We start from the raw sequence: 16425 nt of genomic DNA, 5'->3' as shown, positions 1-16425 counted from the left end.
CAGAAGAGAGTCAAAAAATCAATTTAAAAACACAAATAACGTCATCATCTAGAAAAAGCATTGTTAATCATTTGATAAATTTATTCCGATTTTTTCCCATGTGTATTTATTTTTACAAAATTGTAATTATTCTGTAAGAATAATTTCATATGTTGATTTTAAACTTAATAATATTGTATGATAAATACTTTCATATTCTTTACTTACTTCAGGAACATTTAATGCCCTCACACTATTTTATACCAGAGAAGCAGTATAAAATATTTCAATATTTCTTTATTCCTGGATAATAGATTGTTTCTCTTTTTTGTGCATTTTATAAATAATTCTGATGAACGTCTTTAAGACTCAGGCTCTTGTTCGCGTTTTAGATTATTTTTGAGGAGTATTCTAGAGACCCAGAAATACTGTTTCAGACAATATGATGTCTCTAAGACATTAGATAAATATTGCAAAATTGTGTTTTAGAGAAGCTGAATTTATGCTTCTATAGAAGTGAAAGGAGGATCTGACCAACTCGTGTTCACATCATGTGGTAGCTTTTCTTTTAAATCTCATAGAAGACATGGGATCTCATCCTTTTCTAAAGGTTCATTCCTTTGTTTCTAGTTACTAGATATTCTTAGGATGCTTATCATTCACTCATTTGTATTTCCTCTTTGTGAATTGCCTTCTAAATGTCCCTTTGGTTTTCTTTCTATGAGTATTTAAATGTATTTCTTACTGAATTATAGGGGTTTTATATGTATTTTAGTAGTAACCCTTCTGTCATGTTTTAATGGATGTTTTCTCCATTTGACAATTAACTTTTAAGTGTATTTTTGATTTTTTAGGAAAACAGATACTATAGGGGTGCCTGGATGGTTCAGCTGGTAGAGCATGTAACTCTTTTCTTGGGGTTGTGAGTTTGAGCCCCACATTGGATGTAAAGATTACTTAGAAAAATAGGCATTATAATTCATATGCAGTAAAGCGTTTTGATAATTAGACTTATTTAAAGAGATCTTAAATTAAAAAAAAAATCCTTCCTCATTCAGAAATGTTTTAACTATTTACTTCTAATTTATGAATTTGGAATTGATTCCACTCCCACCTTTACTTCAGCGAATAGAGGGATCTCTTTCTACGCTTCCCCCCACCCCCCAGACCCCATCTGTAGCTGCAAGAAGCTGGGTCAAAGATTTTCTGAACATTTCCTGATACGATATTCTCTAGTAATATCATACAGATATTACAGTAAGTCTAAGTCATTAACTTGCTGTAAGTCAGTCTAAGTCATTAACCAGTCATTTGACAAATTGGCTTTTTCTGATATCTCTAAGATAGAAGAGAGTGAAATGGTCTACCACAACTTCTATTTTCATTTGGAACTGGTGGGAAATGAGGCATGTGAGGTTTCACCAATGGCAGGCTGGTGTCAAGAAGGTAAATGTACTTGGATGAAGTGTCAGGTACATATTGTCTTATTGATACAGTCCAAATCCCTGACATGGGCTTCTTTTAGGCCACAAGAATGGGAAATTGCCTTTCCCACTTCCATGTAAATATCCACATTTGATAGGGTAGATAATGTGAAGGAACCAGTACTTCTCTCTGTCAGGATCCTGCATAGTTGATAAAATTCTTACACTTGCTAGTAAAATAATTGAACAAAAAACCAAATACTTAAACACAAAGAACAACTATTTTGCTTTGCTTCCACAAAACAATGAGGATTACACGTGGAAAAAATGGTACCTCAAACTCTCCAACCACGTATTTAAAATGTTACATAACATGAAACTCTGGACTGTGGAGAGCAAAGTCGCCAACTCTAGAATTCACCATTGTCTTTTCTGTACCCAGAAAAGCGTCCAGAACACAACAGACATGGAACAAATGTTTGTTCAATTAAAACCATGAATAAATAGAGGAAAATATTTTCTTAATGATGAAGACAGACCCCTTTCAAATAAAATATGGCTCACAGGCTGTCTGTCCAAATGACTCTACACATCCCTTTCATTTTGAATGCTCCACTGGAATATAATGAAGAGTTGTGAAAAAAAAAAAATACATGAAGTTCCTATATATGTTAATCTAATGCATCCAAGTGATTAGAATAGATTTTAAATTTGAACTCCTTGGCAACACCCAGTGCAATGCAGTGCAATTACAGTGCAATGCAGAAGGAGGAGTCTAAGAGAGTCACAGTGATGTGCAAAACATTTAAGCACTGTATGCAAAAAATAATCCAGAGGACCCAGGGAAGTGCTAAACATAGATACACAATACTTTGTCACTCCTGTTTTGCCAGTTCTCTGCTCTGACTTGGTGTTTCTAAAGCTCAAATCCACTTGCCCCCAAACTTTGTTCTCTACCACCCTCTCCAAGTAGTCTTTTCTTTTTAACCATCTGATGGTAGAAGTGCCTCAGCCCTTCATCTGGCTTAAGTGTTGAAGCAACACATTTTTTGGGGGGTGAGGGGGTCATTCACATTGATCATGAGACCAGGACCTCTTATCAGCCTGGTGCTTTCCCAGTGGCCAAGACACCTCACAGCTAAATTTGATTTGAGAAAATGCGGCCATAGTTTTTCTGGTTCACCTTACTCTTTCTAGTTTGGGTTTTCCTGTAAAACTGATCTGCCTACATAACCCGAGTCAATACCCTCATGGAAATAAAAGACTAGGAACTGGAAAAGCTGACCCTTGTGGCCATTAGAATGAACAAATGAACAACAAAGAGGAGAATTTTAACTCTGATTTATGATTGGATCTCACAGTCATCTCAGAATGTCTAAGGACAGGGTTCAGAAAAACTTCCATTATATGCCATATAAATTAGAATACTGGAGGTTCTACGGAGGTGTTTAATATTTTCCTTTCAATCCCTAAATGGTAATTTCTGCTGTTTCCTGAGAATTTCTTGCATGTTAAGCCCTTATTTGAATATAGTATGAGATTACTTCACTTAATCCTGATAATTCAGGACTCCTTAACATGGGTCTCCTTTTCATACATGGAGGAACCAACCCTTAGTGACTTTAGGTGATTTGCCTAAGATTTCACAGTAGGCTCAGGGCCCAGCTGATACCCATATGCAGGCTTCATAACGCCAGAAACTGCAATCAGTATTACTTGTACATAATATTCTTTATTGTTTTTTAAAGATTTTATTTATTTGTTTGTTTATTTGAGAGAAAAAGAGAGCATGACCTGGGGTAAGAGCAGAGGGAGAGGAATAAGCAAATTCTGCACTAAACATGGAGCTGATGCAGGGCTCAATTCCACAACTGTGAGATTATGACCTGAGCCGAAATCAAGAGCCAGAGGTTAGCCAGCTCAGCCACCCAGGTGTCCCCATATTTCTTCTTCTTCTTTTTTTTTTTTTTTTTTAACAATGAAATTACTCAAAGTTCATATTTGTGGTTGATTTTCACCTAATGAATGGATGTGATGTCGTGGCGTGATACCTGGATTGAAGACTGGCCTGGCTTGAATTTTGGCTCTGTCACTTACTAGTTGGGTGTCATTTGGCAATAGCTGTACCATTATGATTCTTTCCTTATTTTTAAAATGTATATAGTAGTGGCGCCTGGGTGGCTCAGTGGGTTAAAGCCTCTGCCTTCAGCTCAGGTCATGATCTCAGGGTCCTGGGATCGAGCCCCGTGTCGGGCTCTCTGCTCAGCAGGGAGCCTGCTTCCTCCTCTCTCTCTCTGCCTCCCTCTCTGCCTACTTGTGATCTCTGTCTGTCAAATAAATAAATAAAATCTTTAAAAAAATAAACAAATAAATGTATATAGTAAATAGAGTAAAACTTTGTTTTTTAAATTCCACATATGAGTGAAATCATATGGAAATTGTCTTTCTCAGTCTAACTTATTTCCCTTAACAATATACACTCTAGATCTATCCATGTTGTTGCAAATGACATGATTTTATCCTTCTCTATAGCTGCGTAATATATGTATGTGTGTACACACACACACACACACACACACACACACACCACACACACACACACACAGTTTCTGTCTTCCCATTCATCTATGAATGGACACTTGAGTTGCTTCCATATTTTGGCTATTGTAAATAATGCCACAGTAAATATGGGGGTCACATATCTCTTCAAATTAGTGTTTTCATTTTCTTTGGGTAAATACCCAGTAGTTGAATTATTGCATCAAGAAAACAAAGGAATAAACAAACAGACAAAAAGCAGAATCAGACCCGTTAAATACAGAGAACTCGCGGATGGTTGTCCAAAGGAAGGGGTTGCGGGGAACGTGGGCAAAATGGGTGAAGGAGAGTGGGAGACACAGACTTCCCATTATGGAATGAATAAGTCATGGGAATAAAGGGCACAGCATAGGGAATACAGTGGATGATACTGCAATAGTGATGTATGGTGACAGATGGTGGTGACAGTTGCGGTGAGCATAAAATAAAATATAAAAAAGTCAAATCACGATTGTGTACACCTAAAACTAATGTAACATTGTGTGTCAATAATACTCAAAAATATTTTTAGAAAAAAAAGAAAACTTCAATCTGCTCCTTGGGAATGAATGAGTTGATTTAAATTGTATATTTCTAACAGGTTCATAATTTAGGCAGCTCGGTTTAGTACTTTTTTGTTTTTCCCCCCCTAAGATTTTATTTATTTATTTAACTAGAAAGAGAGAGAGAGGGACTGGGGGGAGGAGCAGAAGGAGATAATCACCAGCAGACAACATAGGGCTCAGTACCAGGACCCTGAGACCATGACCTGAGCCAACAAGAGAGTTGGATGTTCAACCGACTGAGCCACCCAGGCATCCCAGCTCAGTTTAGTTCTAGAATTCAGTTCTTTCAAGGCAAACATGAATTTAATTAAACAATTTAGAACTTTCAGTTAACTTTGACAACTCCATATATATAAATGTCAATGCAACCTCAAAATTGACATTCTGAAAAGAAATTCATGGTCTTCTTCTCCAAATCACTTCAGTTAGGGTTCCTGGTCTCAGAAAATGCCAAGATCACCCATCCAGTGCTGAGAGAGAAAGAAGGAAGGAAAGAAAGAAAGGAAAGGAAGGAAGGAAGGAAGGAAGGAAGGAAGGAAGGAAGGAAGGAAGGATGAATCAAGAAAGGAAGGGAGGAAGGAAAGGGAAGAAAGAAGGGAGGGACAGAGGGAGGAGGCAAGGGGGGGGAGGGAGAAAGAAACCTGGCATCTGTCCTCAAATCCATCCTCTCCACCACCCTCCACACTCCCTTTCTTTCCAGGTTCTGGCAATGGCTTAGCTCTTGAATTTGTCCATCTTGTTCTATCCATAGGATCTTTTCTCTGTCCAATGTGCCCTGATCTCTCCTGTGACTTACTGTAACATTAGCCTTTCAACCAACCTCTATCTATGCTCTTTTGTTCCTTTTAATCTATTTCCTCACTATAACCAGAAAGATTTTTAATTAAAAAGTATCAATCACTTCTTGCCTTAAATCCATACAATGGCTTCCGATTGCTCTCACATTAAAAGCTCTTTCGACCTGGGTGGGACCCACGTTCTTTACATTATACTCCTGTAACACTCTGCTTTCCTTGTCATGTCATTCTGTCCTCTTCCTGCCAGCTGCAGGTCCCCATGAAGGCTCCTCGGTACCCCCTTCCTGTCCCCTTCCCTACTGCTTGCACTTACTAAGTATGTGGCATTTGGTAGGCAAAGGGGAATATTTGTTGACTGAGATAAGGAATCAATGAGGAGTGAGTGAAGAGGATAATTGTCCCCTTACAAACATGAGACCAAACGTATTCTGAAGGCTATATACTTCATTAAACCTACAGTAGAGCTATCTCTGGAAATGGAGGTGGAGGCGTTCTTAACTACTTCTCATTACGGGCACATTTTTATTTCTGAATTTCTTTTTCCTTTTCTTAAAATTACTTTCCATCTCCATTTTATTACTTTTTTATTTTAGTTTGTATTTCTCTTTTCCTCTATTTAGTATAATTTCAAACCAAAGCCATTTGAATTTCAGTTAGAATTAAACAGAATGGTGAGTATTCAAGTGTTTCTAGAAAACCCACAAAAGCTTTTTTCATACATACAAGAACTTCAGTGTCATACACCTCACCTAAAATGTTCCACAAGTCTGCTAATTTCGCATGAGTTTTGGCAAGTGTAAGCTGTTTCAGACCTTTACCTGGAGCATTGTAATGTACTTAGACCAGTAGATAAGTAGCTTTATCAATAAGCATTGACTATGATCTCTGTAAAGCCAAACTGCTAAACTCATTTTGTTATTTTTAGATTTAGAAAGAAGCAATCATAATTTATATATATATATATATATTTTTTTTTTTCTTTTGGAGCTAGTTTAAGTTATAGACTCCATCCTTTTCATGACCCTTAAAATACTGTATTAACTAAATGTTCACACTTGTCCTTTTTAGCTTTAAAAGAAATGTCACATCCTAGGTTTCTGTAAATGACCCACATTCAGATGTGAACCAAACATAATAGCTTCTGCCATTCACCAAGCAATGAATTGCTTCAAATGTAGGACACAGGGCAGAGGACTTTGTAAATTACTTTGTTTCATTTGTCGTCATCAGAACCTGTGGCATAATATGTGACCTATTTCTACAAACAATAATGCCTATGGCTTTGCAGACAGGTGGAATACAGTTTCTCTTTTAATTACATTTTGAAGAAATAATTTAAAAATGTAAAATTTTCAGACACTTTGAATAATTGTATTTTTAAAAGAAATCCAAATTTGTAACCATCATCATGTAATGATATAGAATATCATAAAATATTAGCTTTTTATTAACTAGGAACTCAAAACCTATAAAATGCAAAAATAGCATAATGAACTTGGATATTTTTCTCCTAATGTCACTAATTGTTGAAATGTTTCCATGTTTGGTTTTTTCTTTCTCTTCTCATCTAATATGTTTAGTATCTTTAATTTTATACAAATCAATGTGATCTTTATACACACACACACCCAAAATAGCAAAAAAAGGCATGGGAATACATGTACGTCTAACTGTGTGTGTGTGTTATTTCTTATCTATTTGAGAATAACAAACTTTCATAACTAAATATGACCATAGGAAGTTTAAATTTAATTTTTATTAATTGGCTTCAATGTTGTTTCCATGTAGAAAACAGTCTGTTGCTTTCATCAATGTCTATCAATTCCAGTTTGTTTATGAAATAATTATTTTAATTTTTTATAAATAAATACATTTGATATGAATAATAAAATTTATAAATAAAATAAATTTAATTACAATATATATTGAAAATGTTTTGACATTGTATGTCTTTATAGAAATTTTTTTAACATTTAATTGGACCTCACTTTCTAAAGAGAACCAGAAAAGTAAAGTTCAATAGATTTGCAACATCTTTGATCAGTATGGTCTCCCTCACATTCCAAAATTATAAAATAACTCACTTTTGGGTAAATGTTATATTGCTTGACTTGAATTACATAATTATGAACACTTAATTTATTTTTAAAATTTTGCTCATATAACCATAGACTATTTTCTCCTTTTTAATGTAAACTGGCTTTATAGGGCTGGAAAATATGCTAAAAACCAGTAATGGTTGGTAAGTTGATTCATTTACAACCCATCATAAAGCTTTTCATTGGAACATGCCTCTCAATGTGGCAGAAAAAAAAATGTAAAAGTAAGACTAAAATGCAGTTGATCTTTGTACAGCTTTCCATATTCCGTTGTGTCATTATGTTCTCTGTTCAAACATTTGTGTACCATCCTGTAGATCTGGGCTTAGATGTTTACATAATTATTCTTTCATACAAACTGAAGGAGATATAAAGAGGAGACAGACATTTTCTGGGCAAAAGGAACAGAAGCTAGCAGAAACAGGACTGTGATTCCTAATTAATTCAAAGTTAATTGCATTGTTGATAATCCTGCTCTTAAAATCTTCATATAGAAAATGTTTATAGCAGCGAATTGACAGTAATTTAACTACATTAAATCTTACTACCATTAAAAGAAAAAGATGGATGTTACATTAAACAAGCTTAAGAGAGTGGTAAAGACTAGTTCTTGTTTAACAAGAAAACTAGCAAATCATTCAAATGGCCAACCTAGAATCTCAAAGCACAGTAAGAGTAGTAGTTGAATTTCAAGATGGTACCAAGCCATATGGCCTGTCTTGGGCCATCAGTGACACTGGCTGGCAGTTTTGCTTTTATTTACACTCTGTGATGAGCATAAAACAGAAGGAAGCAGAAACCCACAGATCTTAGCTGGCAGGTAGGGTCAAAAAAATCTATTCTACCCTTTCGAAAGGAAGAAGTGAAATAAAGGTCCTTAAATGAAGATCAGTGTTGTACAGATCATTTTCACTGAAGAGTCAGATGGTGAAATGAAATGAACTTTGGTGTTAGTTCTCAGTTTAAATTCTGTCTCCACTACTTATAAACAGCAGGACTTGCCCCCCATCTGGTTTAGTGTATTCATATGTAAAAGACAGTATTAAAGAAAGACTAGATAACATAATGGATGTGAAAGACCACCTTTATAATAGGAACTCAGTAAACTTAGTTTACTCTATTTAAAGCAATATAATTTTCCTGATCATTGAAATTAAATACTTACAATCCACCATTTTGTATAGAAAGGCATTTCATGTAATGCTCAACTATCTTGGTACTCCAATTCATAAGTTGGGTGTTTGGTAATAACTTTTAAAATGGTTAGTTTATTGATACTGTGATACACTAAGGTTCTTAACTATAAGTTTCCTTTAATAAATCTCTCACATTTGAATTATAATGTGGTATTCATAATACAAACTAATGACTAAATACTTCCTAATTTTCTGCTGTCTACTGCTTAGTCATCAAAAATCAGAAATAGTAGGCTTATAGGAGAAGATTGCAAAAAAAAAAAAAACAGATTATTCTTCGATTATGATGTTTAATGGAGGATAATACAAAACTATTTCTGGAATATAAGTCAAATAATTTCTGAAAGATAAATGGGAACAATGAACTAGAATAGAATAAATAGAAATTGACAAAAGAAACAAATTATTTAACATTTTTGGAGGGCAAAATGTAAATAATATTTGGGCAACAAAAATAACATGGTTTTGTTCTTAGATTGCACAATGATTCTTGGATATTAGATGCATTTCAGCGCATCTATAGTGAAGAAACCAAGTTTTTCATACCATATGATTTGGAGATTTCCAATCAGGAGCTCAGCTACATAGTGAAAAGGTCTGTGCAATGGAGAGGAATCCATGGTGAAAGGAAGAAGGTGAGTTGCTCTGAAGTGGATGTGTTTTTTGACTGCACAAGAGAAACTCATTTTGTTAGCATATCAGTTAAGTCGGTACAATTTCTCACATTGTTCTTGAAGTATTTATTATTGTATCTGACTGCCACCACTATACAAATCTTGCAGCTTGGCTATATATTGATTATTTTTTATTAGCTGCAATGAGAAGACATGGCCAGGTGGTTCTTAGAGTGAAACACTGTTATTTTCTTATGGGAATATTTTTGATACCTGCTGTATATATCTGTATATATATTGGGCAAAATCACACAAAGGTTGTGAAGAATATAAAAGAAGCTAGTGGAGAACCTGGGTGGCTCAGTCAGTTAAGCATCCGACTCTTGATTTGGCTCAGGTCATGAACTCTAAGGGTCACGAAATGGAGCCCTGCACCGGGCTGCATGCTCCACAGAGATTCTGCTTAAAATTTTCTCCCTTTCCTGCTGCCCTTCCCCTGTGAGCCCTCCCTCTCTCAAATAAATAAGTAAATCTTTAAGAAAAGAAGAAAATAAAAGAAGCTAGTGACTTAAGTCCCACATAGAACAAGATTGCTGGCTTCCATGTCATCTAGGGAGGATGAGAGGAAAATATTATTTCTGTTTTTCTCCTTTGATGCTTTCATTAGTCAGTCCCCTTGCTTCTCTTCCTCTTTCAGGAATTTACTTTCCAGACTTTTCCATTGGCTCCATCAGCCTCTTCTGTGTTAGTGTCTTTCAGGGCCCTGTATTTGGTTTCTTTCTCTACACACTTTTTTTAGTTAACCTCCTTGCGAACCATATCTTCCACCGTGCTGAAGATTCTCAAATGTGTATCCCAAGGCTACACTTCTGTTCTAAATCCTAAAGTAATATAATCCAGCAGCCTACTTGATATTCAGGTGTATGCCCCAAAGAGACCTAGACTCAGTGTGTTCCAAACAAAATAGACTTGACACACATTAACTAAAAAATGCATTTCTCCTGTGTCACAAAACCACAGGATTCACACATCCACACCCTCTGTACATGGCATTTCCATCTACTCTGAATCACAAAGATTCAAAACTCAGAGTTTTTCTAGATTTTGTCTCCTAGATTTTTTTCCAGTTTGATCATCCAGTTACTTCTACTGACTTTACTTTCTTAATATCTGCTCTTCTCTATTCCACTTGCTCCTGGACGTCTATGACCTCAATGCCCAGCTTCTGAAGAACAGCAACACTCTGCTAACTGATCTGTTTACCTGCAGGCTCACGCTGCAGTCACCATGTCACACACCATCCATGAATTCATTCTTTAGAATATTTTTACAATGCAGATCTGACCCTCCATTTCCCTGACATAAACCCTTTGCCTGAAGAGTAGAAGCCAAAATTCAGACTAATGCGTTTTTACCATTTGATGGGATTCTTGTTGACCTCTCTGGTGATGTCTCTTGTATCAGCATCTCACTCCTCTCTTCTCTGCCTTCCTCTTGCCAAATGTTTGTCACTGAAATGTAATTATGCCATAGAAAAATAAGGGTAATTTGCTAAATATGATGTATTGTTTCACATTGCCATCCATTCCTCCCTGTCTGGAGGAGCATTCTTTCAGCTTCTCAGGTACTACCTGCCAAACCAATTCTCCATCCAGGTTGACCTGGACTGCTGGTTTGATGAGGCCTGCCCAGAGAGGACCATCTTCTTTGTGTCAAAGCTGCTTGTTTTATCTGACCGTTCTAACACACAATCTGAGAATTATCTGTGTTTCCCTCTTCCTTTCTAGACTAAGATCGTGTGCAACAAATGAGTGGTTTTTCCATATTTTTCTTCTCAATCTTAATAGTGTCTGCAGAACATAGTACATTTTTGCAATTTGTTCAGTACATAAATGAATGCAAGCTTGAATGATTGAATAATTGAACATATTTAATTTGCCAATATAATGAACATACAATCTACCTCATTCCATTCTCTACCTGATAGGAACCTAAACATTAGCTTTCAAAAAAAAAAAATTGTTAATATATGTAATATGTCTTGAATTCTGTTAATTTTATTGGTAAACATAACAACACCACACCAGACATTTCCATAATCACTGTCCTTGACTTAAAGTAAAACACATTTCACTTTATCCTGGTTTCTTCTTCAAAAATCCTTGACAACAGCATCATTTTTAAAAGGCCCAAATTGTCTAAATCTTCCTACAAATTAAGCAAAGAGTGCTTTCTCTGCAGGATAATGTCAAAGTACTGGGGTACATAGAGTATATTTAGTTCATTATTAAGCTTCACAACATGGAAGTTGAGGAATTTGGAACCAATCCAAAGTTGAGTACCAAAATGATCAGAGTTGAACAAAGGTACCTGACAAAGAATACAGAGGAAAATAGAGAATTATTTTATTGTTTATGATCGTTTGTTTTGTCTAGGAAAGTCTGAGATAGTGAGAAATAGGAGAAAGTGGGATGGGGAGAGGGCTGGGATAAAAAGGGGAAGAGGAAAATGAATGTTTAGGTGCTAGAGGGAAAATTAAAGGAGATCATGAAATTCTTTAGTTCCTTAAAATTAATATTTATTCTGTCCTTTATAAAATGGTTTAGCTGACCCATGATGAGCAAGAGTAGAACTCAGGAAAAGACCTCAAACCTTGTGTGTTCATAATTCTGACGGTGAATGCACATTTAAAGGGATCAATGAAAAGACAGTTGGATTAAATGTAATTAAAGTAAATAATTTAATCAAAGGCACTTGTGTCCTAAGTAAAATATTTTGGCTTAGATTCCTTTGGGCCATTAACAGACATTAATATATCTAGATAAATTGCTGCTGTCTCTTCCCCAACATGTATAGACTCAGAATCTATCAGTAAGGAGATTCACAGAGATGTTTATGCACATCATTTGAAAATCTGGAGAGCACCTGTTATTTCTCGTTGTTGGGTTATGTTTATTAAGCATACAGAAACATTCCTAAACTTAAATGGATAGACATACATATTTTATTTGTTATGTCTCTTCATGACCTGGCATTTATACCATGAAAACTTCCTCTTTCTTATGATTAATTTTTTAATGTTCTTTTTAACCTGTTTTACATTTCCTTTTTTAGTTTATTTTAATAAGAAATCAAGATAGTCCTGGTGAATAACTGAAATACTAATTTCAAGGTACAATGCCAGTTTAATTTTGACCATTTATCTATAATCTAAAATGCTAAATTAAGAATGCAACAGACATTTTAATATAAAAGTATTTCAAGTAAGTAGTCTAGAATGTTTGTACTTTAAAAATTTGATCTAGATCTTTGCCATAGTATTAGCTATTAAACACATGCTTCTCGTTTTTATGCTCTGGATTAAAAATTGGCACATAAATGGATACTTTATAATATGCTTAATTTCCTTTTATTAAATTGATAAATGCAAAAGCACAGAGCACATTTATAGTATGATGAGAATTTAGAATTATTGCATTTTGTAATTTTTATATTGTTCATACATATAATTTGTCATTTGTGCAAAGACAGTCAGATGATAATTTCAAAGTATTTTAACCACTTTTTTGAAAAGGAAAAGGTCACTTTCAGTAGTCAGAAAAGATATCATTCTATTAAACTAATTTGCCTACATGCAAATTTTGTCATTTTTACCTCATTAACTATTTATCATGAGTAAAAATATATATATTCATGAAGGGGCAGCTCACAGGCTGATGGAACTGGAACTAATATTTTGCAACTCTAATGATTTTTTGCATCCTTAATTAGATAGCATAAGGTTGATATGATTAGGTCAGGATGTAGTGTTTTTCATTAAAATACATTTTAGAAGCTGTATTCATAATCTGCCCTTGCAATTAAATAATGAGCCTATGAATTTAATATTATCGACCCAATTATTATCCCATGCAAACGTATACCTTTAATAAATTTGTGCCGTAGGACCTTCATTAGCAAGGGAAGAAATGATATTTCTAGGTACATAGATTGAATGGCTATGGTTAAACTTATATAATGGTTTTAAACATACCAGGAAGCAAAGCTTCAATACTTTGGAATTTAATTCCAAAATGTGCCTTACTATTTGTTGAAGACTAATTTACACGGTAATTATTTTCTTAAAGAAACTACCACTTTAAAAGGGGCTACTGAAGCTCATAAAAATAGCAGGATGTTAGGCAGAGAGGAAGGGTTGGAGAAAGTTGTGCCTTGTGGGACAGTGGACAGTGAAGTTAAGAAATCCATTCAAGCAGCATAAGTGGAAGACATAAAAACTAAAATGTCTATTTCTTGAGCGTCTGGGAACTACAGGATGCAGTTAATGAAGATTATCATTTTTGTTGCTGTATGTTAGAATAGTTTTTATTAAGAGACGGTTATACAGTGGAATTATGTAAGGGACTCTGAGAAGGAGCTACCCAACTCCTGTCAAGAATGTGTTCAGGGAAATACAATCACATGCAGAAACATACCCTGTTTTCTCTTCTTTGTATAGGAGTTGCTGTTTATCTACTACTCTTGTGCCCTCGGATGGTGACTGTAACAATTCCCTGAGTTCTGTAGTTATTGAAATTCTGATCTGAAGGTTCTATACGATCTATAATTCTTAATAAAATAAGATGATTAAGAAAAACTGAATTTCCATTTAGTTCACCATCCCAGGTAAACCCTACGCATTGTTATTGATGTAGCCAACTGCAGGCAGCAAGCCATGGAGTGACTACACTGTTTTCCTAGAAACACTTCTCATTTTTACTGTGGAAATATGGTCAGGGAGGAGGAAAAGCTTCATTGAGGATCTTGAGGGGCAAAGTGGTAGCAAATAGATACATGGGAACATGTTGATAGGGATTTGGGACAAAGACACTGATAGAATTTTCCATGCTGGAAGAGGCAGAGCAGAGGTACAATGACAGGAAATGCCAAGGCAAGTTTGAAAACTGAAAGCAATTTGTTTGGTCTAGAACAAAGGACAGAGGGTAGAAGAGAGTGAAAGATCAGCCTGGAGAAGGAGTTTAGAAACTGGAAATGTGCACAGTACTGGGAACCATATATTTTTCATAAGCAACAGGAAACCATCAAAAGCTTTACTAAAAAGAGGTAGCTCATTCCAATAAGGATTTGGGTTGCCTTTGCACTGAATTTTATAAATGTTTTATTTTATTTTTATAAGATTTTATTTAATAATTTGATAGAGAGAAAAGGAACATGAGCAGAGGGTAGGGGCAGAAGCAGACTCTCCATTGAGCAGGGTGCCCATTGTCATTGTGGGGCTCGATCCCAGGACTCCAGGATCATGACCCAAGCTGAAGGCAGACACTTAACTGACTGAGCCACCCAGGCACCCCTAAATGGCTTATTTTAAAGTTCTAATGTTTTGGGGGCACCTGAGTGGCTCAGTGGGTTAAGCCTCTGCCTTCGGCTCAGGTCATGATCTCAGGGTCCTGGGATTGAGCCCCGCATGGGGCTTTCTGTTCATTGGGGAGCCTACTTCCCCCTCTCTCTCTGCCTGCCTCTCTGCCTACTTGTGATCTCTGTCTGTCAAATAAATAAATAAAATCTTTTAAAGTTCTAATGTTTTTAATACACTCTGTCTAATACATAGCTCAGTTTTCCATCAATTTTTCAATTCAATTCCATCCCACAATCTCTTAGAGATTGTGCTTTATGGGTCATCAAGTATTTATCATCTTGATCTATAGTGGGGGGATAGGTTTTGCAAGCTCGATGGGGATTTGAAAGTAGGTGAAGATAAATGACAAGCTAAATTGGACCTAGTCATATTTGAAATTAAGAATGGAAGGTAGAAGCAAGTGGAAATGGAAACTGTAAGGGCCTATTTTGCCAGAGCGGCCCCACCTCGGTTGAACCGCCATTTTGTTGTTTATGCAGTGGACTTAGATTGACCCTGCCTCCCCCAGGGGAACTTACTTAGGAGCAAGTCCGGGAAACCAGTTCCAGGTAACGGCCCAAATACAAGGGTGGGTCTGGTCGGGTGGAGACATTCAATCAGTGGGGGCACATACTGTCTCCTAGCTACCAAGGTGATAGGCTAGTTTCCATAGCTACTATGGGGTGAATTGTAATTCAATTAGCCACCTATGTGTGGTCAGGTCCAACCACATGGCCTTTGCTCTATAAAAGTTAGTCTGGAAAGCAGTGAGGGGTCGTCCTCTCTGTAAGGGGCGGCCCCGACCAATATGTTTGAAGGTTGGTTTGATTCTTGATGCTTGGCATGAAATAAAGCTTTACTTGACCTTCGCTTTGTATCAGTCTCACTCTTTTAATCACGGACCCATTATTGAGGGACCCATTATTGGGGGACCCAACAAAACCAGTAGTTGAACTGAATTCAAAATGGCGGGTGGCAGAACAGCGACTACAACAGGAAGAACTCTTGAATCCTGTCCATTCCAAGGGTAAGCAGACTGCTTTGATTATAGAAGGTGGGAAGCAGGGGCCTAATTCAGGGAGAGCCAAGGCCCATTTTAACTCCCAACATCAAGAGAACAAAAGGTTAGCACTCAGACCATCTACTTGTAACACTTCTTGTCCCCCAGTATGATTCCAGTGAATTTCATACTTAACAGGATTTACCTGGGGAGGCTCCACTTCCAAAATGACTAATAAGGTTTTTACACTGAGTGTCAGGCACAAGAATAAGTACCCACAATAACAAATGAGCATCAGGGACATCAGAACAGAATCCTTGGTGAAAGAGACATTAGCATCAGTATAGGAATGTAAATTGACCAGAGGTTAATAGACTAGGTGCTAAAAACATACTTTGTTACATTGAAAAGAGCAATATATATATATATATATATATATATATATATATATATATATATATATTTTTTTTTTTTTTTTAATCTAGTAAAGAACATTCCTTAGGGACCTGGGTGAACACATCCTAAGTGTGCCTGAATTATCTTAAAGGTAGGGATTTCTGCTCAGTAATCAAAATACATATTGTGAACTCTATATTCAGTGTTATTTTTTTCTTGCATTGAACAAATTACCAATTCTTCAGAAGCATAAAGACACTTATCTTTTAAAGACTTTTACATAAATGTGGACTGTATTTAGAGCTACTAACTTTATAGAAATTCTGATTTTTGCACAATGAAAGATTGGTATTGATCCAACTAATTTGAAAATGCGAATCTT

General features: G+C 35.9%; 1 protein-coding gene across 1 annotated transcript in view; it reads left to right on the top strand.

The window, feature by feature from the left end:
• Nucleotides 1-16425, top strand: part of OFCC1 (orofacial cleft 1 candidate 1) — a gene marked incomplete at its 5' end in the record, with an annotated part of 303058 nt that overhangs the window by 232105 nt on the left and 54528 nt on the right. The window contains one exon of the mRNA XM_032341375.1: nt 9114-9273. Coding sequence (XP_032197266.1) covers nt 9114-9273 — 160 coding nt within the window. The remainder of the gene's footprint in view (nt 1-9113; nt 9274-16425) is intronic.

Source organism: Mustela erminea, chromosome 4 (assembly GCF_009829155.1).
Source record: "Mustela erminea isolate mMusErm1 chromosome 4, mMusErm1.Pri, whole genome shotgun sequence".
NCBI classification, from domain to species: domain Eukaryota; kingdom Metazoa; phylum Chordata; class Mammalia; order Carnivora; family Mustelidae; genus Mustela; species Mustela erminea.
Note: the sequence above shows the minus strand (reverse complement) of the source record. Positions and strands in the feature narration are given on the sequence as shown.